This window comes from Coptis chinensis, chromosome 3, assembly GCF_015680905.1.
Source record: "Coptis chinensis isolate HL-2020 chromosome 3, ASM1568090v1, whole genome shotgun sequence".
Taxonomy (NCBI): Eukaryota; Viridiplantae; Streptophyta; class Magnoliopsida; order Ranunculales; family Ranunculaceae; genus Coptis; species Coptis chinensis.
Genome location: NC_141458.1, coordinates 107,996,234 through 108,018,652, shown reverse-complemented (window position 1 = coordinate 108,018,652; position 22,419 = coordinate 107,996,234). Strand labels below are relative to the sequence as shown.

General features: G+C 37.1%; 1 protein-coding gene across 3 annotated transcripts; it reads right to left on the bottom strand.

Moving 5' to 3' along the window:
- Window positions 1-1,343: 1,343 nt before the first annotated feature.
- Window positions 1,344-22,315, bottom strand: SRS2 (P-loop containing nucleoside triphosphate hydrolases superfamily protein). 3 transcript variants are annotated; one of them, XM_086595765.1, is made up of 30 exons: window positions 22,041-22,315; window positions 21,417-21,966; window positions 21,273-21,314; window positions 21,010-21,173; window positions 20,338-20,536; window positions 19,622-19,678; window positions 19,427-19,532; window positions 19,202-19,335; window positions 18,991-19,065; window positions 18,727-18,852; window positions 18,499-18,630; window positions 18,302-18,385; window positions 17,076-17,189; window positions 16,851-16,951; window positions 16,637-16,703; window positions 12,949-12,999; window positions 11,522-11,599; window positions 9,309-9,521; window positions 9,173-9,211; window positions 8,515-8,586; window positions 8,345-8,431; window positions 8,188-8,244; window positions 7,259-7,458; window positions 7,065-7,158; window positions 6,525-6,575; window positions 5,216-5,278; window positions 4,256-4,315; window positions 2,962-3,024; window positions 1,854-2,062; window positions 1,344-1,753 (listed from the first exon to the last, which is right to left on the bottom strand). In XM_086595765.1, exons 1-29 carry the CDS (start codon window positions 22,163-22,165, stop codon window positions 1,973-1,975), a joined length of 3,294 nt encoding a protein of 1,097 aa, XP_086451891.1. In that variant the 5' UTR covers window positions 22,166-22,315; the 3' UTR covers window positions 1,344-1,753; window positions 1,854-1,972. The 3 variants fall into 3 exon arrangements, with proteins under 3 accessions (XP_086451891.1, XP_086451892.1, XP_086451893.1); XM_086595766.1 differs by having other exon boundaries at window positions 1,344-1,733; XM_086595767.1 differs by lacking the exons at window positions 1,344-1,753; window positions 1,854-2,062; window positions 2,962-3,024; ... (2 more) ...; window positions 6,525-6,575; window positions 7,065-7,158 and adding an exon at window positions 7,757-8,027 and having other exon boundaries at window positions 7,323-7,458.
- Window positions 22,316-22,419: the final 104 nt, after the last annotated feature.

Here is a 22,419-nt window from a genome sequence, read left to right as displayed (position 1 = left end):
GATACAACCGAATGTTCAAACGAGTAGTGGCACAATGCAATATTTTCATTTTCATTTTCATCCATAGAAAGACGGGGTAAGAAAGACAAAGGAAAATTGAGACAGAGACCTGCTATATAGTGATGGTAAGTCAAGTATTGCGGGACAGCTTCAGGAAAAACTTATTGCAGAATGATCTTTTCATTCCATAAAGAAAGATGAGGTATAAATTGCTTCAATTGTTCTCTTAACTTTTTGTAAAGATAAAGGTATCCATCTTACGTGAGAAAGTTGGAACACTTTGGATTTTGGAAGATCTGTTGGGTTCATCCTTAATGGGTCCATATTTCAATGGAGAGGAAGTTTTAGCTGGCTGTGCATCATTTTAAGGAGATTCTTTTACTATCATCACCAAGAGACATGTTTGTTTAAAACAAGTCCAATGGAGGGCTACTAAAACAAGTTGTTAAATCCTTGCCACATGGAATTTTTAGGGTTTTATCTTGTCCAGCTAAATATGGCAAACCAAGACTTGAATTTTATTCCAGTAGTTACTTTTGTGTTTTGAAGTGCTAAATGGATACAGACGACATAGTTTTCTGCCGTCCATCGAAATTTAATATACGGCAGAAATTGTGTCGTCTGTCTCTTAAAATTTATTATGGCAGTTGCTAGATAAGGCTACAAATTTAACTGAGTTAATCACATCAGCCAAATTTAAGAGCCTTCTAGTAGGCCTATTGGAATGACATTTTGGGTTTTGAGGTGTTATATATGGAAAGCTCCTATAGCACCCCATTGGACTTGCTCATGGAGGTTTAGAGGTAAATTCTTCCCTGTTCTATCAGAAATAGTGAGTAAAATGTACTAAACTTTAAACCACGGTCCTATTACAGCCCAATTTCAATTTCGTATGTACGAAAACCAGTCAAATTTTGGCACACAAATTCTATTCCAAATGTTTTTGTGATGGATAAGAGCCTACGAGTTTCTTAAAAAATCAAGCTGAAACATCCGAAAATGAGAGTAAAAGTTTCCAAAACGGAAAAGGATTCACAAATATTCACATTCTGATGTGATTAATCCTTTATTCTCAAAGAACCTTGTGTTCGTTTTGAAACGCATTCGTAAAGCTAAATGGATTCTTAACAATTCATATACGAACTAGATTAGAATTAAAAAAACACAATCATTAGTCGGAAAAACCGACCATGGAAGGTAGTTTTTGGAGCAAATGTACAACTTTCTTTCTTAGGATTGGAAGAACCCACCAACCACTTTTGTACACAAAATTTTAAATTTTGATACAGCATCATGAAGAAACTTCGGCGCTGAAATATTAGAAATTAGCAGGGCACTTTAAATTGTGGAGTTCATAGATTTTCATTGAAACAATATCTCAAGTTCCCAACAACCAGATGTTTCTATACAATAATGTAATTTTAGATAGTCCTTGTGATTGTTAGACTAAAAAAAACGTAAATAGCCACTCTATCGCATAAACTGCTGAACATTAACCAATAATCAAGTTGATAGGTAGACATGCTTTCCGTCTAAAGTGATAAACAAGAACCATTTCTGAATTCCATCAATCTTCCCCAGGCACGTACCTAAACTGCTGCACAGGAGACGTCCATTACCATGTACCTTATGTCCTAATCCAAAAACTTTTTGGAAAAAATCCTGTTATCTTGGGTATATAATAAATCTCTCAAATGTAGCATGCTTCATAACAATTACCAGAAAAGTTCAGCCTGTGACAGAAATGTGAAATCTGATACACATTAAGTTAGTAAAACAATGAAACACTATCGAGTTTACTTTATACATGGCAAGCTTAGGCTTGTAAGAAAGTAACTGGAGGAACGACTTGCCTGGCCTTGTCTAGAGAGTTCATAGAAGGTTTGCATATTTACACGTGCTTGACATTGTAATTACAATGTCATTAACATTGGCAGTTCTCAATCATCCATGTATGAAAGGCCATCTCTTCTCAGAGAGATTTGTACTGCTCAATCAAACGAGAGGCGTGGAGTCGTGATGTAGGTACCACTGTGCATCCCAGGCTTTGAAGATAAGAAGTCTAAACTAAGAAACAAAAGATATTAGAGATCTTGATCAACTCGGTTACAATCTACTGAACAACAGTGAACTCCTAGACTGAAGAACGGAGCTGAAACAGTAAACAAGAGAGCCACAGAAGTAGCATTTTGATGCATGATAGATGAGAAATACATGTTGTTTATCCAAGACATACTTGAGAATAAGTTCACTGAGATGGCTTACTGTTATCAACCAAATTGAATCACAAATCAACACTCTTTCCTTTGGAAACCCACGTGTTACAATCTGTTAAAATTTTAAAAATTGATCCAACTTATCTTGACTCCAATACTAAAAATTGTCACACAGCAACAAGAGTTTATGACTATTTAGTATCACGTATTTTTATTTTTTTTCCTAAATGGTACCCGTATTTTTTTCTTGCCTATTAGTACCCCGAACTCTCAATTTGTTTCAATTTAGTACTTCAGTCTCTTTTCCGTCTAATTTCGCTAACGGCGTGTGCTTGGTTTCTCTAATTAGCGAGACTAAATAACCCAATTAGTTACGTGGAGAAAATTAATTGAGTCCCTTGCATTTCCACACGTTTGTAATTTGTGTCCATGTACCTAATTGGGTTATTTAGCCTCGCTAATTAGAGAAACCAAACTAGCCGTTAGCTAATTAGAGAAACACGTGAGCTCATCGTTAGCGAAATTAGACAGATTGAGACAAAAAAGAAACTGAAGTACTAAATTAAAACAAATTGAGAGTTCGGAGTCCTAATAGGCGAGAAAAAAAGTACGGGTACTATTTAAGAAAAGAAATGAAAGTGCATGGTACTAAATAGTCATAAACTCCAGCAACAAAAACTAATTTTCATTATTTCCATGGTTTTGGTATTGAACAAATCGCTAGAGGCAGGAAAACACATGTAACCTGTTTGGATGTTGCGACGGATGATCCCATTGCGTTTTCAATTCTTAGCCTCTGGAAATGTTCCTGAAAGAAAATAGTGCATTTTCAATCGTTAGCCACTGGAAATCATAAAAGCTAGAGTCTCAATACACTCCCTTGCGCAACTAACCGATGACTACATTGTCAAGGAGACGCCTTAAGAGTAATGCAGCTAATCTCAATCATTTTCAAGTGGTTTAAACTTTAAACTTTAAACATTCTCCAACTCCAAAGTCCACGCCTGATGTGCCATTTCAGGTCAAATTCTTAGGGTCAGGGGGGATCGCCCAAAATTTCAAAATCAATACTTTTTAATGCAAAACTGCATTGTCATTGCCCCATTCTATTTTTAGGAAATAAAATTCAATCAACATCTAACTTATTTAGTGCATTTCTTAAGAAATAATCATTTACATAATCGAAAAAAATAATCAAAAAGACATTATTAACTTCTTCTTTAATTACCGAAACAACAGCGGGGTCGCGTTTAATTACTAAACCGAGTTTTGAAATTTAGCCATTGATAAAAACAATTATGCAAAGATGTCTTTGCATCTATGCGAAAAAGTCTTTGCATACTATAGACATGAGACATCTATCATTGTGTAGCACGCAAAGACGTCTTTGCATGCTACAAATTTTCAAACACTTTTGTTTAACATGTTGTAGTTAACGGTGTTAGCACTCTCTTTTTTCAACTTTAGAGATTTAAATTCAATTTGGTAACGCTAAATCTTGTTTTCGGAACTTTCTCCAAACCACTTTTTCTCTGTTAAATATTACAATGGTATATACATATTCAGACCTTGCTATAATCAATGATCATTTACTATTACCAAGTTATGAACATTATACGTGTGTATTTTTACTCTAGATTTTGACTTCGGAAAAAGAGCTGCAAAAAAATCAACACGTCATTTTACCCCCCAAAAAAAAAAAGAATGAAATTCCTGGGTCCGCCCCTGCTAAGGGCACCGATATTTTCATAATTTTTTCTTGTGAAGGATTTTCAACAACGGCTTTAACGGACTGTTCAGTTACATCACATAATGAGCAACAATCTCAGTGTTTTATGTAGTTTAACATCACAATGAACATATTAAAACAACATGGAAAGTACCAACAACCTCAAAGCATAGTCTAACTTTATACAGGATTCAGAGATATAACAATTTTATGTAGCTTAAACAATTTAATGTAGGCTTATCTAATACTCCAATTTTAAGCATTAAAACTGTTGAATTTATCCATTTCTAAGAAAATCTGAGGACCATACCTGTTTTTCTCTTGTCAGATGTGCACGCTTTTCAGCAGGAAGTTTCTCCCACCTTAAAACCTATTACATAAACCTTCCTTCAACGAAAAGTTGGGGCAGCAAATGCAATAATAGATGCAAATATCAACTCTAAAAATGTAATGGATTTCAGGCAAAGGGGTCCTCACTTGTATGGAAATGTAGTAGTTAGCCTCCCACCCAAAAAATAACCACACTTGTGGGTTCAAACATCTTAAGTTAGCTCCGTACTTAATTTTGTGAGCAACATCCTTGTCTCTAGGTGCTCACTTTTCTAAAGACATCAAGTTGAGCACATGAGAGTATAGCTCATAAGGGAAGCTGTGGTTTGCAACTCCCTGGTGTCGTCTGTGGAGTTCTTACTAATGCAATTATTAGAGCTCTTCGGGCCAGGTGGATGTGAAGTGGCTGCTTAGGTGGACCAAAGGAAAGAAAGTCTCCATAATGGTGGCTCTTGTGTGATGTGGAGGTTTGACCTCGTGTCCTCGTTACATAGCTTGGGGCCGTAAGCAACAACTTACACATATAAAGAGGTTCAAGAAATCAAGAACAAGATGCCAAATTCAGAAATCTTACCAATACATCGAAGAATTACAGTTGAAAGTTAATAAAGTATGACAAAATTGTATACATAAGGTTTGGGACTTGGAAAGTTTTTATTGATGAAAATTTATTGAAAGATGTTAATTGACGATAATTAAGAGTAAATTATCTGACTTGTGGGATCAATTTGATTTTTGTATGTGCAAGCAGCGAGTTTATGAAGGATACAAGTTTAAATTTTTTCAATAGCATACAGTATCAGGCAAGTGTTTGCACAGAACTTCTGCTTCAGATGTCAAAGACTTATTGCATGACACGTCAGACCATTTTACCTCGCTTTATTACTTCCGTTCTTCAATTTAATAGGGGGAAAACCTTCATGAATATGAATGAACTTACAGTTTGGGCATATTGAAAAGCTTCTGCACAACTCAAGCAAGACTTCAATGCACGCAAAACATCCTGAGGAGAAGGGAAAAGAAAAAAAAAAAAAAGTCTTTCAAACTGCAATGCTAGAAGACAGAAATCTAATGATATGCACTCCAGAGCGTTATTTTGCATGATCAGTGTAGATGGCTCCGATCAACTGATCTTTCTTTAGACGGCATTGGGTAAAAAAGATTTTGGTTACCAGCAGTGGCGGAGCCATGTAGAGGCCAGGTAGGGCATAAGCCCCTTCAACTTGGGACAAAAACTAAATTAGTAGTACTTGTTTAGGCCCACCTAGTATTTATTTTTATTTTTATTTTAAAAAAAAACCTATTCAGGTCCACCTAGCTAGGCATTAGGAGGAGGTTTGGTTTGCCCGGGTGACTCTATTTATGCATTCGATGCTGTCATTTCTTGTCGATGCCAGGAAGTAGTGGACTAAGGCTTGCTTTCCCCAGTACTTTTACAAAGTAAAACAAAGGCCTTCATGCTCGAAAATAAATTAAAAGAATTTTTGGAGTGAGCATAATTCAAAATTGAATCGAAGAGAGGCAAAGTAAGAAACATCGCTAGTAGAAGTATGTAGTGGAGGTCATTTGGTCACTACCTCAAATGGGTTCCTCCTAGCACTTTACACTAGGCACCCCCCTGGAGAAATTTCCTGGCTCCGCCACTGGTTACCAGTGAACAAGTTAATTCATATATCATAAGACTGCTCATGAAATTGCTGACTGTTATGTGTGTGGTACATTCGTTTATAATATTCAATAAAACGTACTTTGATTTTTATTAGAATTTAGGAATAACATTTAATCCTCCTCTTAATTCGTTAACTGTTGTTTTTCATTTCACTTTGACAAAATTTGTACACAACAGATAGATAGAACTTTTATATTTCTAAAAAAAAAACTTAGATGAATACACATATGATACTGTCCCTCATTTCCTGGTCCGAACACTACTTTTTCTAAGTCCCAAGCTGAACATTGCCATTTTGGCCACACAGTTTAGTAACCCCCATTCCAAATTGACTAGTTAAATGCAAGTGCCCTGCACGTGGTTTTAAGTAAAACTGGTATACTCATCAAGATATAGTGAGAAAGGATAGAAAGACACATTTTAAGGGGACACTATTGATTTCCAAAAATTGGATTAGCTGCCAACACAAAGTGTAGCCTTATAGAATAGATAATCATCAACTACGCCGTTAACATGACAAATCTCATAAACTGAGGATATATAAAAGCAAGAGAGCAGATGATTCTACATAAACATATACCTTGTTTTTGTTTGTCTTGATTCTTAGTCGCTCATCAATAACAAACCCAATCTGAGGAGCCATTAGAGAAAACATAAGATATGGTCACTCTATTGCTTGAAGAAAAAGCATATGACAAAGAAGTATCTAACTAATAAAAAAGGTTAAGGCAACCGAACGGCTGCAGTAAAACCTGGTCACCTCACCTTTTTAGTTATTAACAAGATTTGACAAAGGGAATTGTTATTTCAGTAGGTGTTTCATACAAATCCAGTGGATGCCAGCGTAAAGACGTAACTTCAATACCGAAAGACAAACACATGTTGGGGCATGTGAGAAAAACAAATAGTGGCCACAATAATAAACACTTATATTTGCACCAGGGAATTCCCAACTTCCAGTAGATGGCATGTTATGGTACATTGGTACATATGCAATCCACTAAGAAAGGACAGGAATACCTTGAGGCAAAAATGTAATTCTCTAGAGTCATTCTATGTTACTAATTGCTATATTAATATAATATAAGAAAGCAAAAAAAATATAAATAAAATAATAAACCTTATCAAGCAGACGTTTAGGTTCTTCAAATGCTTTCTTCTTTGCCCACTGATGGAATAAATGAGAAATCATTGCTCTGTCTTCAACGCTGAATCTGGAAAGAACCATAGATGTATAGGTTACGTCCTCGAAAGGTAATCATGAGCAGAAAGCTACAACAAGATGAAAACTACTCATTCACTTTGCAGATATACCTTTTTAGAAAAGCATCACCACCACATGCTTCCACTAAGTCAACTGACTCACTTGAAACAATTCCAATGCATTGAAGATTGGGAGCATCAGCTTGAACATCCGCAAGTTCTTCAGGCCTTGGGTCAACATCAAAAACTTTCACATTTACTTTTGAAAGGTCTTCATGCATACCTTGCAATTCTACACTAGTGAGCTCAGTCTGCATTAATAGGATTATAGATTATGTAGCCAAAAAACAAAATGTCAAACTAAAACTATATAAAATAAGTGAATCTATGAAAAGGGAAAATCAGTTAATTTAAAAAATTTGCAGATGAGGGTGAGGAAAAACTTATTCAGCATTCATCTTTCCAGTAAATATAGTATTATATCTCAAGAAAAATAGAGGTTGTCAATAAACAAACTTATGTAATGCTTAACCCCAAACTTCAATTATAAAAGATAAAATATTATGTACTGTAACTTTTTAAGTACGTTCGGACCTACTAAGCTCTCACTTGTAAGCTCTAAATTATGCAACTCTTCGTGGCCACAGCGGTGCATGCATACACAAACATATACATGTTGAAGACTCCTCTTAGGCCTTTACGATTCATCACTCTTTTAGTTTCTGCTATTGTGATTAAAAATCGGTTTGTTTTTTCCAACTTCAGGATCAGGGTGCCTTTTACAGGAACCAAGTAGGAGTCCTAGCCTAGTAGTCCTAATGTGATGTATTCTTTCGCAGCTATTCTGAAAGCCCAAGCCATGATAATCCACAGACTGAACCTGGAAAATGATCCAAAGGAACAATGTCGAACAGTAATATTGATTTGCCCATGAATCAAACTGTAATTTTTCAGGGGTGAAAATTAAATTAAGGTTCCAGTAGAGTACCTCTCCACAAAACCAGACAACGTGACTTAAGGAATTCACAAACAGTTCATACCTGAACCTCTCGGAGGTGAATGGGAATTTCTTTGAGAAAACGCGATGGTTGAAGCAACTGGAAAGACACAACTTGTCACTTCAAGAGAGAGAGGGAAAGAGAAAGGGGGAGGGGAAGAAAAACACCAACATCCAAGAAATGCTGAAGTAAATCTAACCTGCCAACTTGAATCCACGATGACATACAAAATATAAAGCTTCTTTCGAGCACGAGTCATTGCCACATAGAGTAGACGCCTCTCCTCCTGATAAATTCAACAAAACTAACAACAAAGCATATTGAAAGGAACAAGTAAGCAGATTTTGCTCATGAAAAGACAATTCTCACCTCCAGAGAGGCTGCATTTTCCTTCACAATGCCATTATTTTCATGCAACAGTGGGATTTCTGTTTCATTTGCCTACATTGAATGGTGAGACCAACTAGTTAAATGTGTCATAGCTGTCTCCTAAATTCATAATGTAATTGACGTATGAACTTTCGGGATGACCTAAATACACAAATATCAAGGGCCTAAATTCAAAATGACAACAGCTGGTGTGGCATTTTTAAAAGGTAAGTAAACTGCAGTAATTTGTGCTAATCAAATCAAGTAATCAAGTCACGTTATACTGTTATAGAATGATGATGAGTTGATAAAGTCATAAATCAATTATCATATACAGCCAACACATCTGAAAGTATCTATGTGAATACCCACACACACATACACACACAGCGGCACTTTGTAGCTGCTGTGTCGACACCTCAGGCTCAGTTGTTCTTAGTTTGGTACCAACAAATTTCTGTTGAAACTTTGGTTGAGTGAACATGGTGACTTAAGCCTTCTCAAAGAACATAGTCTGTCAGCAGCCAATGTCTTTTTAGCAAAAAAGAACTGGGTAGTAAGGCGACTAACGATTTTAGAGTTTAGACATTCAATAGTGACTTACATTTTTAAGTGAGAAATATAGCGAATAAGAGGCAGTTCGGTTATTTCCACTTACCTTTACTATGAAAACTGTGTCCCACTCCAAACCTTTTGACTGCAAAAGAAAAGAAAAGCAAGGAAAAAAATGTCAGACATCCCCAACATTCAATGAGAATATGAGAATATTACTCAGATAGGCCATTGCAGGTCACCTGATGGATAGTAGTCAATGTAACTGAATCCCTATTGTCCTGCCTCCTCGAACGGAAATTCTCAGACTCTCTCATAGATATGTAATCAATAAATGATGTGAGTACATTAGTACAGCCTTTTTCTTCTTCTACTACACTATTTTTATCCGCTTCTGCATAACTATAATGGTTCGCTAGGAAATTGGAGACATCATCCAAAAGGTATTGAAGGACCTGCATAAAAGTATTTTAAACATCATCTTCAACATACAGGGAAAGTACATATCAAGGCTACAGATAAAACGGGGGGGGGGTCCATAAAAATCATTTTACATTGTTCAAGACAAAGTCTCATCTGTGCAACTAATATATTCAAATTTGCCAATGTGGTCCCAGAATCCAAATGTGCAGTATTAAATGCACGTGTAGCTTCTAATGAAGTTTGGTTACACAAAATTGGTATCTTATGACAATACCTCTACATGCAACTAGTAGGGGTGGAATTTGAGCCGAGTAGCTTGGGCTTGGCTTGTTTAAGCTTGGCTCAAGCTCGTTCATTTAACTAAATGAGCCAAGCTTGAGCCCATATTATAGCTCGCTTAATAAACGAGCAGGGTGAAGCTCGGCTCAATAAGCTCAAATACCATCATCACAGTGTAAAATAGCCGAGCTACTCAGGCTTGGCTCAGGCTCGGCTCATTTAAGCTCAGCTCGGACTCGTTCATATAATATATGAGCCAAGCTTGAGCCTATATTAAAGCTCGTTTAAATAAACGAGTTGAGCCGAGCTTAGTGAAACTCGGCTCGATTAGCTCGAATTCCACCCCTACGTGCAAGTGACATAAAAGGCACTGCATATGTAGTGCATAATGATTTTTTAAGTACTTATAACATACTATCTTCTAGATGTATCTATCTGTTCACATTGCACGATGATTTAATGGAATAGCTTTATTTGGACTTATTCCCTCTCACCAAATTGTTATGAACTTATGAAGGCATGAAACATTAGCCATAAGATGAAAAAATCAGGCATTTCAATCCCTTTATAAAGCCACTTCATCAGTGCATCATCCACTTCCACGATGTCACTTGCATCTTTGACACCACAAAGGACCCCCTTCAAACATATTAGCTTCTAAATAGGGAATTACCCTCCTCTCAAAACCTACCAATTACTTCTTATTACCTATCGTCCTTCGCAACTAAATTACTTTTCTCATTTCCAATCACATGTCCTTATCCAATTGTTTAATTATCTCATGGTTCTTGAGCTTCACCAAAAACTGTCCTTGTCTGACAAGTTTCCACATGATCATATGTCCTTAATCAATTGATAAATTATCTCATATGCTTCTTGAGCTTCCCCAAAAACAGTCTTTGTATGACAAGTGACAACTAAATACATCAAAAGCTATCACTCACTTTACTCTTAAAATAAATTTTCTGAAACCTTATCAGCTCAAACAAAAGGGTGCAGCATGTTGCCAATGCACTATGAATCTAGGATGAGTGGATAGGAATACACGTAAAGACATTGGTACGAGGAAACAGGATGCAACTCTTCATTTCCTAAACTCTTTGTAGTGGGTAAAGTGTTTAAGTACTGGAAGTGTAAAACAAACCTTCAACAACTCAAGCGGAGGTTCTCTAGTAAGTGTCCAGCAGCTCTGCTGATCAGGCCCTGGTGGTTGTACCAGGAGGCCTTGGGTTCGACACCCACTTACATGGGTTTTCATTGCTTTAACACCTATTTGCTTGGGTTGCAAGCGACAACCGCTACTATAAAGAACAAAAAACTGAAGGTTCTCTGCACTCCCCCTCTTTAAATAATTTACAGAAGCTGTATACAACCAAATGAAAATGCACTCTCCTTGGCGCCAGAAGCAACTTAGAAACCTTCCACTTCAACTGGTTGTTTTTCATGCAACGCAGACATGGAATTACAATGTTCCTTTCGCAATTAAGGCATTTCTTTTCTAGGCAAAAAATTTAAATGATATGTTATTCTCGTGTCTTCCAGCTACTTCATCACCTACTTTTACTTGGGATTGCCATAATTCAAAAGAACACGCTGTAGTCTTAGTAAGAGGATCACATTCTGTCACGGCTGTGATGCGAACAATTGTGAAAAATGAAGTTTAGATATGGTTAGAGGTTGTTTAGTGAGCACTGGTCTTAATTTAACAAAGAAATTAAACCCTTCAACATTTCAATAACATAGAACGACTTACAGATCGAAGGTCATTGTCTTCATTTAACAACTTTCCTCCATCAACATCAACAACTGCACGTTGTTCAAGGAGATATTTCTGCAAAGTAGAAGATAAAACAGAAATTGGGTAATGTTTAACAAAAAATGTTAGCAGCTGCAAGTAGCTGTGAAGCCTCTCAAAATTGAATGAACAATTTATGAACAAGAGAAGTTCACACTTCACACTTAAGCACAACAAAAATTATCCGTGTCGGATATGCATCCACGTGTCCAAGTCGGACACATTGTATGTGATATACCTCAATTTTTTATATTTCGCCGTGTCACGCATTTCATATCCGTGTTGGATACGGATACACATGTCCTGTCAATGTAACTTAGAATTTCACAGATAGTAACAACAGAAACTCGATTCGCAATTTAGTCTCTTTTCTCTCTCTTGGGTCATGATGATATAAAAGAATATTAATCATGGTCATGTGAGAAGATAATAATAATAATAATAATAATAAATAAATAAATAAAACCTAGGATAATCTCCTATGAAAGATTTCAATGAACAACTTTTTCTTTTTGTGCTAAAGTGGTGTATCACCAAATTAAGAGTCTAAGACGGACTTACAAGACAATAGACTGTAAAAATGCATTTAATTATAAGATCTACCAAAATACAAAGACTCAACTATAACTTGTTAAAAAAAAACTTGTTTGAATATCATGGAAAATAAATAATTTAAATAGAATCACTTATGCCATCTAGTTTGGTGCAGGTTCCTCGGGCAGGTATAGGTGGAGAAAGTTTGAGTAGGTATCCTAGCGTACTTGGTGCTCTTTTTTGTTGGACTATAGGTTTTCTTTGGTCATTCCCCGTATAGTTACGGATACAGCATTCTGATATTGGCACAGAGACTGATCAAGCTATTGTGTAATGTAATGAAAGGGCCTTTTGTTCTTATCAATGAAGGGGTATATTATCCTATGTGGGATACATTTAGCTGTGGGAGTGAATTTGTTTCTTTGTTGTTTTGCTTGCTCCTCTTTGTGCTAGTAGGTTTTGTCAAACTACATATATTACAGTAAGGTTTCAGATTAGCAAAACCATAGATTACAGTAAGGTTTGAAAACAGTGTGCCGGGATGCCTGACAGTCCTGTTATATGCTTTTGAAGAATATGCTAAGCTCAAGAAAAAGTTTTTGAGGAGCACTGCATCGATCTTTCCATTTGATAGAAAATTTCCTCCTATCATTGTTTAGCTGTTTCCAAAATACCATTCTACGTTTCAACTATATGTTTAAGCACAAAATATGATTTCTGCCCGACATAGTTATAGAATTAATCATCAAAATGCATCTCTATACACATACATGATACATCAGAGAACTAGTACAATTTCTTGAACATTATTTTCTGCTGCTTGAAACAGTAGAGAATAATATGAAGCTTACCTGAGGTAGCATATTCGCCACCGAGGTTATGACAGCTGAAATCGATTGCTCCTGCAATGACCCAGTGAAGTTGCATATATTTCAATACGTGATATATACTGTTACAATTTTAACAAAGGAAATAGTTCAATCTGTGATATATCCTCGAGTAGTCGAGTTCCCACGCTAGTTTCGATAGGGGTCGATGGAACGAGCCGAGAAAAGTTCACAGTTATTGTTTAAATACTAAGTTGTTAAGTAATTTTATTGTTTTCTATTTTGTTTTTTGTTGTAGTATATGTAATGATCTTCGCTTTACCGTTGCAAAAGTATAAACAAACAGTTACTTAACCAGCTATAACTACTAAACTTAATGTTAATTCTATACATGGTTTCTGGCAGGCCAGATTGTGCTAAGCAAAAAAGAGGGATCCTTAGCTCTTCCATTTACAATCGTGTCGGCCTATGGTAGGTTTAAACAGAAATCTCAGCCACTTTAAGCCAGGTGTCGAGACCAAATGCTTCCAACACCTATAACATCTCATGTCCAAAATTCCTAATTGCCTGGCTATCAATTAAAAGAATACATTGGATATAACAATGAGTCTAGATACAAATTGACATCAGTACCTGCATAAACTTATGCCCACTGTAAAGACAGCACTGCCAGCAATGTTTTGAAAATCGAACTGATTTTTTGTTGAAATGGTCCAACCAGGTTCAACGGACCAATTGGTGCTTATTTAACAAAGTTTTTAAAATATGAACTCCACCTTACAATGACTCCAACTTACTCCACTCCTATAAGTGGACTTACAAGATAAATTGAGGACTAATTTTTTGTGGAGGTATACATCCCATAATGGTAAACACTCCCACAAAAGATCAGCTCAATTAAATATGTTTAAACTTGTCAAAAGTTGTATCGAAATTAATAAAATCTGGATCGTTGGATAATTTCATACATTCCAAACGATTTTTGACAAGGTTGTACATTTTCAAATGAGCTGATTTTTTTGTGAGGATAATCTCTATTGTGTGGAGAACATCTCCACCAAAAATCAACTTCTAATTCATTGATTTTAGTGGTGGAGTTCATTTGGAATTTGTTTTAGTGGAGTTCATGTAACCATCCCCTTATATAATTACAAAAAAGATATAAATAACTAAATGTTTCAATTTAGTATTAATAGGTATTATAAATCAAAATGGAAGTATTCTACAAGAAACACTTAATGGCAGGTTGGTTTGGAGCTTGGATTACTTTGTTTAGGACATTAGGTGTCAGATTCGACTCTCCTGGCTACCAATTTTGCCCAAAAAAAATTATAATAAAGGAGGTCAAGTTTTCCTCAATTTAGAACTGGACCGGTTTGACAGTTCAACAGTTGGTTTGGCTTAGACTGACGGTCAAACCAGAAGTCCTGGTGTGATACCCCTAGGCGTGCCCCAAGAAAGAATATGATGGAAAGGCGTCTAGCCCGGATATGGGTGACGCTTGCGCCATGGTGTGATCCCACTTCGCTTAAACGACTGTCCAAAAATCTTGGCTATAAGTAATTGATCCACCAAATCCTAACATCAAGGCTTTTTCCGGATCATTTGGCTGTGGAGTTGGTGAGAACTCTATAGTTAAGCGTGCTTGGGCAGGAGTAGTCCAAGGATGGGTGACCTCCTAGGAAGTTGCTATCTGGAGTCCGAAAACCCCACACTTTCGGAAGTCCGTAGTGGCTAAGTGGAGACAGTATCGATATGATAGGATGGGGCGGGTCATTACAAAAATGGTATCATAGCCGAGGACGGCTCGATCTTAAAGTGGTGGAATTGTGATACCCCTGGGCGTGTCCTGAGGAGGGGTATGATAGAAAGGCGCCTAGCCCGGGTATGGGTGACAATTGCGCCATAGTGTGATCCGACTTTGCTTAAGCGGCTGTCTAAAGATCCTAGCTATGAATAACTGATCCACCAAATCCTAACATTAAGACCTTTTCCGAATCGTTTGGCTATGGGGTTGGTGACAACTCCACAGTTAAGCGTGCTCGGGCAGGAGTAGTTCAAGGATGGGTGACCTCTTGGAAAGCTGTTGTCCGGAATCCGAAAACCCCACACTGTCGGAGGTCCGCAGTGGCTAAGTTACTATTAGGATTCGGTAGATCAATTACTCATAGCCAGGATCTTTGGGCAGCCGCTTAAGCGAATTAGGATCACACCATGGCACAACCCTCACCCATACCCAGGCTAGGAGCATTTCCATCATACCCCTCCTCGGGCCACGCCCAGGGGTATCACAATCCCACCACCTTAAAATCGAGCCGTCCCTCACTGATACTATTTTTGTAACGACCCGCCCCATCCTACCACATCGATATTGTCCCCACTTAGCCACTGCGGACCTCCGACAATGTGGGGTTTTCAGACTCTGGACAGCAGTTTCTCAAGAGGTCACCCATCCTGAAAACTACTCCTACCCGAGCACGCTTAACTGTGAAGTTCTCACTAATCCCACTGCTAAACAGTCCAAAAAAAGCCTCGACGTTAGGATTTTGAGCATCAATTACTCATAGCTAATTTGGACAGCTACTTAAGCGAAGTGGGATCACACCATAGTGCAACTATTACCCAAACCCAGGTTAGGCGCCTTTCCATCATACCCCTCTTTAGGCCACGCCCAGGGGTATCATAATCTCACCACTTTAAGATTGAGCCGTCCTTTGCTCTGATACCATTTTGTAACGACCTGCCCATCCTACCACATCGATACTGTCCTCACTTAGCCATTGCGGACCTCCGACAGTGTGGAGTTTTCGGATTCCGGACAGCAACTTCCCAGGAGGTCACCCATCCTTGGACTACTCCTGCCCGAGCACACTTAACTGTGGAGTTCTCACCAACCTCACAGCCAAACAAACCGGAAAAGGCCTCAATGTTAGGATTTGGAAGATCAATTACTCATAGCCAGGATCTTTGGGACAAACCGCTTTGCTTAACGGGATCATGCCATAAGAACCGGCCACCGTCATACCCGAACTAGGCACCTTTCCATCATACCGCTTCCCGCCGGCCCCGCCTGTATGGTCATTACACCTGGTTTTCACCAACCCGAGCTGAAAATCTTACCAGTTCCGATCGGACCCAGTTCAACAACCGGTCTGGTCCGGTTTTCTAAACACTGCTGCGGTTGGACACTTAGACAGTCGGTATAAGCGAACCCAGCGGTTGAACCGTTGCACCGGTGTAGTTCTAAACCGAGAAAAATTGAACCACTGCATTATAAATATTGTTTTTTTGGTAAAATTGGTAATGTGGAGAGTCAAACCTAACACCTAAACAAGGTACTCCAAGTTCCAAACCAACCTGCCATTTTATATTTCCTGTAGAATACTACTATTTTGATTTATACAATTACTACTAAACTAAAACATTAAACATGTAGTTGTTCATTTCTTTTTTGTAATTATATAGTCTATTTAAAACTTTGTTAGATAACCATCAATCGGTCCAACCATGATTGAACCTGGTTGGACCATTTTAATAAAAAATTGGTTTGATTACCGGTTCGGTTTTCAAAACATTGACTGGAAGGGACTTACTAACACAATGTCAAAAGTTTATCTTGGATAGTTCTCCCAGCCTAACCTCAAGTAACTACAATTTTATCAACTTCTACAAAAATATTTAGACAGCAAGAAAATGTTAGAGGTGCCCTCACTCTGTGAACAAGTTTGGACATAATATCAAGTGTGGACAACACCTTCCTCCCATGGCTGAGTTGATTTCTACAAATGTTCAAATGAACACCACAGTAAGCGATATCAGTAATGAATAGACAAGAATCTAACATAAAAAGGTCATCCACTTTGTGTTAAACTATTGATCAACATATCAATCAAGCCAACATATATGATATATGTGTGAACAAATACCTCTTGAAGGTACCAGAGATCTTTGCAGCAAAGATGTCTCTGGCAGCTGATATAAAACTGCATTTCCTAATAGTGGATATTTTGTCAATGTAGTCAATCACCTGCAAGAAAAAACTGAACTATTATCATTAAGAAAAAACTAACCTAACAAGAAACGAAACTCCTTGAAAGATGAAACAAAAGAAAGAAGCAAATCACTATACCGCTAAGAGACAATACTATTACCTTTCTCTTTTCTTCTTTCTCAAAGGATAATAAAGTTTTGAATGTTTGTCGGAATGCACTATCGTCACAACGCGGCACAGTTGTTCGAAGCATAGCCATAATGGCTTTCATTACCTATTCTAACAAGCAATAGGTTAAACCAAATGTCAACAACAACAACGACGACAACAATGTCTAATTGTTCAAGATGACTATTTGACAAAATAGCATGATCTGATGCCTTGAGGAAATTGCGTCAAGCATGGGGCCTAGCCTCACTAGCATATAACTATTGTTATAAAAACCCTATTACATTTTGTTATTATGGGTAAACAACAGAAGTTATAAATGAAAAACAAGATTAGGGAAACATAAACAATAGGGAGTTTGAGTTTTATTGAACCAAAAAAATAATAAAATAGGCAACTCATTTTGTGCTTCCACCAACACAGAGAGGTCAAAATCAAATCTCAACCTTACAAACATAGGCTTAACATCCAAATGTCATTCCAGAAAGTAAGACAAAGTGAGGCTGAGATTAAATCTCCTACAACTCCTTACAACCTTAAACGACGTCATCATTGAAATAAGATTCATCCATAAGGGCATCAATATATTCACAAATCACAAGAACTTTTGCACCTCATCATCACCATAGCAGTGATAGAACAAAATGCCTCGACGTAGCGCAATACTTCGCAATATCTGCCATTTTTAGGGATATGTAATTAAATATCTCATATCGATTTTAATCCTGTTGAAGTTTCATCAGCATCAACATTTTCTTTGGTGAAAAATTTAACTGCTGAAGCAGCAGTTCAAATGTATCCGACAATATCTTCCTAGATGTCACAGGTTGAAATTTCCAAAATATCAGCACTTTGTGCCGATAGTATCACTGACTCACCGTGTACATAGAATTTGATGATGCTAAATGTTTAAGACTTATGAGGAATTGAATTCATTGGTCATCCCCTATTGTTTGCGATATATTACATTGAAAGAGAACTCAGTCTGTCATATGGTTATCATCCAGATTTTATAATCCTCTTCCCTAAAAGAGACGAAAGGATATATTGGATTTCTGCAGTGCTATAGAAGAAATATTTGCACCTAAAAAGTACAACTATCGTTCATGTTCACAGTACCACCAGAGTTTGTACCAGTCAAGCAGCTTCCGGCATACTACATCAGGCTAAAAACTAAAAGATAGACAATAGGAAAGACGGAAAAAGTATGTGACCAACCTTTTTTCTGTAGAAGGCCACACCATGAACATTAAATGGTATTTTCCTGTCACGAAAAGCTGTTTGGAACACTTTCCCAGAGACCTGTATTATACAAGAAAAAGAGCATAAAGGGCATGGACTATTCATGTCAATATGTCATGCAGTAATTAGTGGCAATTGGAGCTTCAGAAATGTTGTAGGAGTGTAGGTCATACCTGCCTTCGATATAGAATAGCTATATTTCCAAAGGAACGTTTTGCATCTGAATCATCAGACATGGACTCCAAGATTTTATCAACAACAAAAGCACACTGTGCAACTTCATTGTGGCATTCCTTAACAGTTATCTGAATAGTGGATAATGAACCATGAAAATTCCATCATCAACAGAGAAAGTGGGAGTCTATGTCCGAAGATTGATCCTACACAAACCAAAGTTGTACCTTGCATCCACACGAATTATCAGTTAAAACTTGCTTCATCTGGCAGCGATTGACATTATTGTGGATAAGAGATGACGCAGCCTCAACAATACAACGTGTGGAACGATAGTTCTTGGTTAATCTAATCTGAATTCATAAGGCACGATGAGAAGTTGAATGGTGAATGGCAGTATAAGACAGAATTAATATGCTAGAAACCAGATAATCAAGAAAAAAATGTGTAAACACCAGGAAAAAATATATATATGAGCTAATATGCATGACCTCTCTGTGGTTTGGAAAATCTTTACGAAATGAATCAAAGCCAGAAACATCAGCCCCATTGAAACTGAATATAGACTGCAGTAAAATACGCAAAAAAATATATTTCAACTGCGATTATTGGTTAAAAAGTACAAAGTACCATTAAGCAAAAATAAATAAATTTATTAAATCAAGCTATAAATAAAGCTTCCAGAAATAAAACAAAGTGCACCTGATCTTCATCACCAACAATAGTTATGTGGTTATGAGAAGCAAGGATTCGCAAAAAATTGTATTGCGTGGCACTCGTATCCTGAAACTCATCAATTACCATGGCTTTCCATAAGTCCTGACTTTGCTCACGTACTGAACATCAGAAAGTAATGTGTAAATATAAGAACCAACTATGACAGTGTACGCAATTGTACAATATCAACAATTAATATGACTTACTAACCTCCAGGAAAATCAGTGAGAAGATTCACAGAACAACTGATTAAGTCATGATAATCTAGAGCATTACAGGATCTTAAAATGCCATTGTAGTTCTCCAGAATCATAGCCTGGTCAGATTCAAATCGAGCAATATTGAGTGTATTGCCATTACCAAAAGGTAGCAATGGAAATCTTAAAAGAAAATGATACGGCTTACCCCTATCTCATCACCAATTTTTCGGCACTCAGCAGGCGTCTTTCCAGAAGCTTTAGCCTGGAACAGAGAACTCGTCCCGTTATAGAAACTTATTTACGCGTAAAAAGATATATAAGTGGAAGAGAGATATACCTTCATTACATTATCTAATTTGTATTTGCACCAATGCAATACTTTAGAATGACATATCATTATTCATTAATTCAACAAGTACATCGACTCAACTACTCAAGGATTGAAATATGAGAAATTTAACAGGTGTGAAGCATGATTTTTACAGAGTAGACACCATGTTATTGTTTATTAAGCTCGGATTGATCCTATGTTGTACTGCATACATATCTCATGGTTTGGATAATGCTCTTAAAGATCATAACTCATATCACGCTTAGCAGTAAAGTCCTAGTATGAATTAGGCCATTAAATTGAAGTGAAGTGCATGCTGCAAAATTTAAGAAGAGAATAGAATCTTCCAGCTGACACCCAAAGAATCTAGGAAAGAAAGCTCAATACTTCAACCTACATTATCTACACTAAACTGAGTTACAAACTAGTTGTTCTCAAAAATGATAAAACGAAAAGGACGAGTGTAGAAACAAATTGTTAAAACAACTAACCACCAAATAAACCAACTTGAATATCATAGGGAAGACGCTTTCACATAGTTGCCATACAAACATATAGCCCAGTCTTAAACTGTAAGATGCAAGGCTAACCTGAGTCACAAATTTCTCCCACTTCTTTGACTTGTCCTTGAAATATTGTGCACACTTCATATCACCATACTGATCAATCTTTGAAGCATCAAGGTTTTCACCCATGCTCTTCTTACTTTCAAATAATCGCACAGTTTCAAGAATTGCTCGTCTTTGCTGTCCATGCCCATATATTAGAAATTCTGGTGTACGTCCCAACCTGTTTAGAAACAATTATCTATTTAAACAATGATGAAAGAACACCAAAGACGGGATATATATTTAGCTGGTCAGCTTAGACTAAATTATTTCTTGTTATGAAAAAAAATAGATAGTATGATGTGTACATCACGACAACGAACTAACACTTAAAAACATCAATGTTCCTGACACAAAAGATGGGCTAGAAGAATTTTTGGCCAACCCTTGTCTAAGAAAAGCTTCTACAACCTAAGAAATTATACATCTCATAAAGCATGTTTCAGCACATCCTTCTCTCCCCTTAGACACATGGTAACATTGTGAAGGGGATATATCACAAAAATAGTTCCACAGAATGTACAAATAATAATGTAACCAAATCCAGAAAGAGGTGATGGAATTCTAACCTAATATGTTTAGTTAGTTTAAAAAGGAAAAAAAAATTAAGAAAGCTCAAATGAATTATAAGGAGTGAGTGAATAAAATGTGTACTTGTCAGCGTGTGTACGACAAAGTTGCAAACAGAATGAGTGGAATGTACTGATTGTAAGTTTCTTCGCCGCCTCCTTTCCTGCCACTGATCCAATCCGGTCCCTCATCTCAGATGCAGCTGCTGTCGTGAAAGTCATGGCCAAAATGTTGGACGGATCAATACCCTGCAAAATTCCATGTGGTTGAAAAAAAAAAGCAGACACTCGTTCAATAATAATAATAGATAGATAGATAGATAGATAGGGAGTTCATATTGTCAATACCTCGTTCAAAAGCATCAATACACGCCCAACCATTGTTGAGGTCTAACATAGAAAAAAAACAAACCAAAATGATAACTGTTTTATTGAATCAACTTGAGAACAAAAATACAAAAATATCACACGAAAAAAGATTAGAAGGCAAACCTTTCCGCTTCCTGGACCAGCAACAATCATCAAAGGAATCGAAATATCGCTACATGCTGCCTCCTTTTGATGTTCATTTAGAGCCTGCAAATAATCTGAATATGCCGGTGGAAAATTCCCAATATTCATTGACTCCGTTCTATCAGATCCTTCAACCCTGTCCCTTAACTCCACTGTGCCTTCACTTTCCAAAACCATGGTAACAGTTCCAAAATCCAAACACATTTTACCATCAGACCTAATATGAGGTGGGTCCTGCTCTGTAACCTTTCTCCCCGACCTCTCCTCGCAAATTGCATCAATTTCTTTCAAAACCAATTCATCAAAATCATCATCAAATCCACATTCATTTTGTTTCATCGGAGTAATAAATAGATTCGAATTGCACCCATATTCTCTCATACCACCCTCCACTTTCTTCCTCAATGCCCTTTTGGGGCACGGTCTAATAGAATTAAGTTCCATCAAACGCCCACATTTTGATGGTGTGTTCACTGGCACCTCAGTAAGAGGTATTCTAGAAATGGCAGTTTCATTATTATCTCGATTTCTGAAATATAATGAAAAATATCAGGTGATATAAATAATATAAACGACATATTATTGCATTGAAAAATAACTTACTTTTGAATGTCGAGACTGGAAGTGGTGTGGAAAGGGCGTTTTCTTGCAAGAAGGGCTTTAGCAGCCCTGAATTTCTCAGATATTCGAGCCCTTTGTTCTTTTGTGATTACGTTCTCTTTGTTCATCCTGTTTTTTTATTATTATTTGTTTACAAAGTTTAATTGAGATATAAAATATGTGTTTAGAAAAAATGAGTGGAGTGAAGTTTGGAGACTGGAGTAGAGTGTGTGCTGATTAGAAAATTTATTAATTGAGTGAAACCCTAGCTATAGAGTGTGTGTTTGGTTTGATTTTCGTTTCCCGCTTTTAGCTTGTATATTATGGCTTCCAAGTTACGACACCCCGTCCACCCACCCGATGGGCCGATGGTCATAAACTC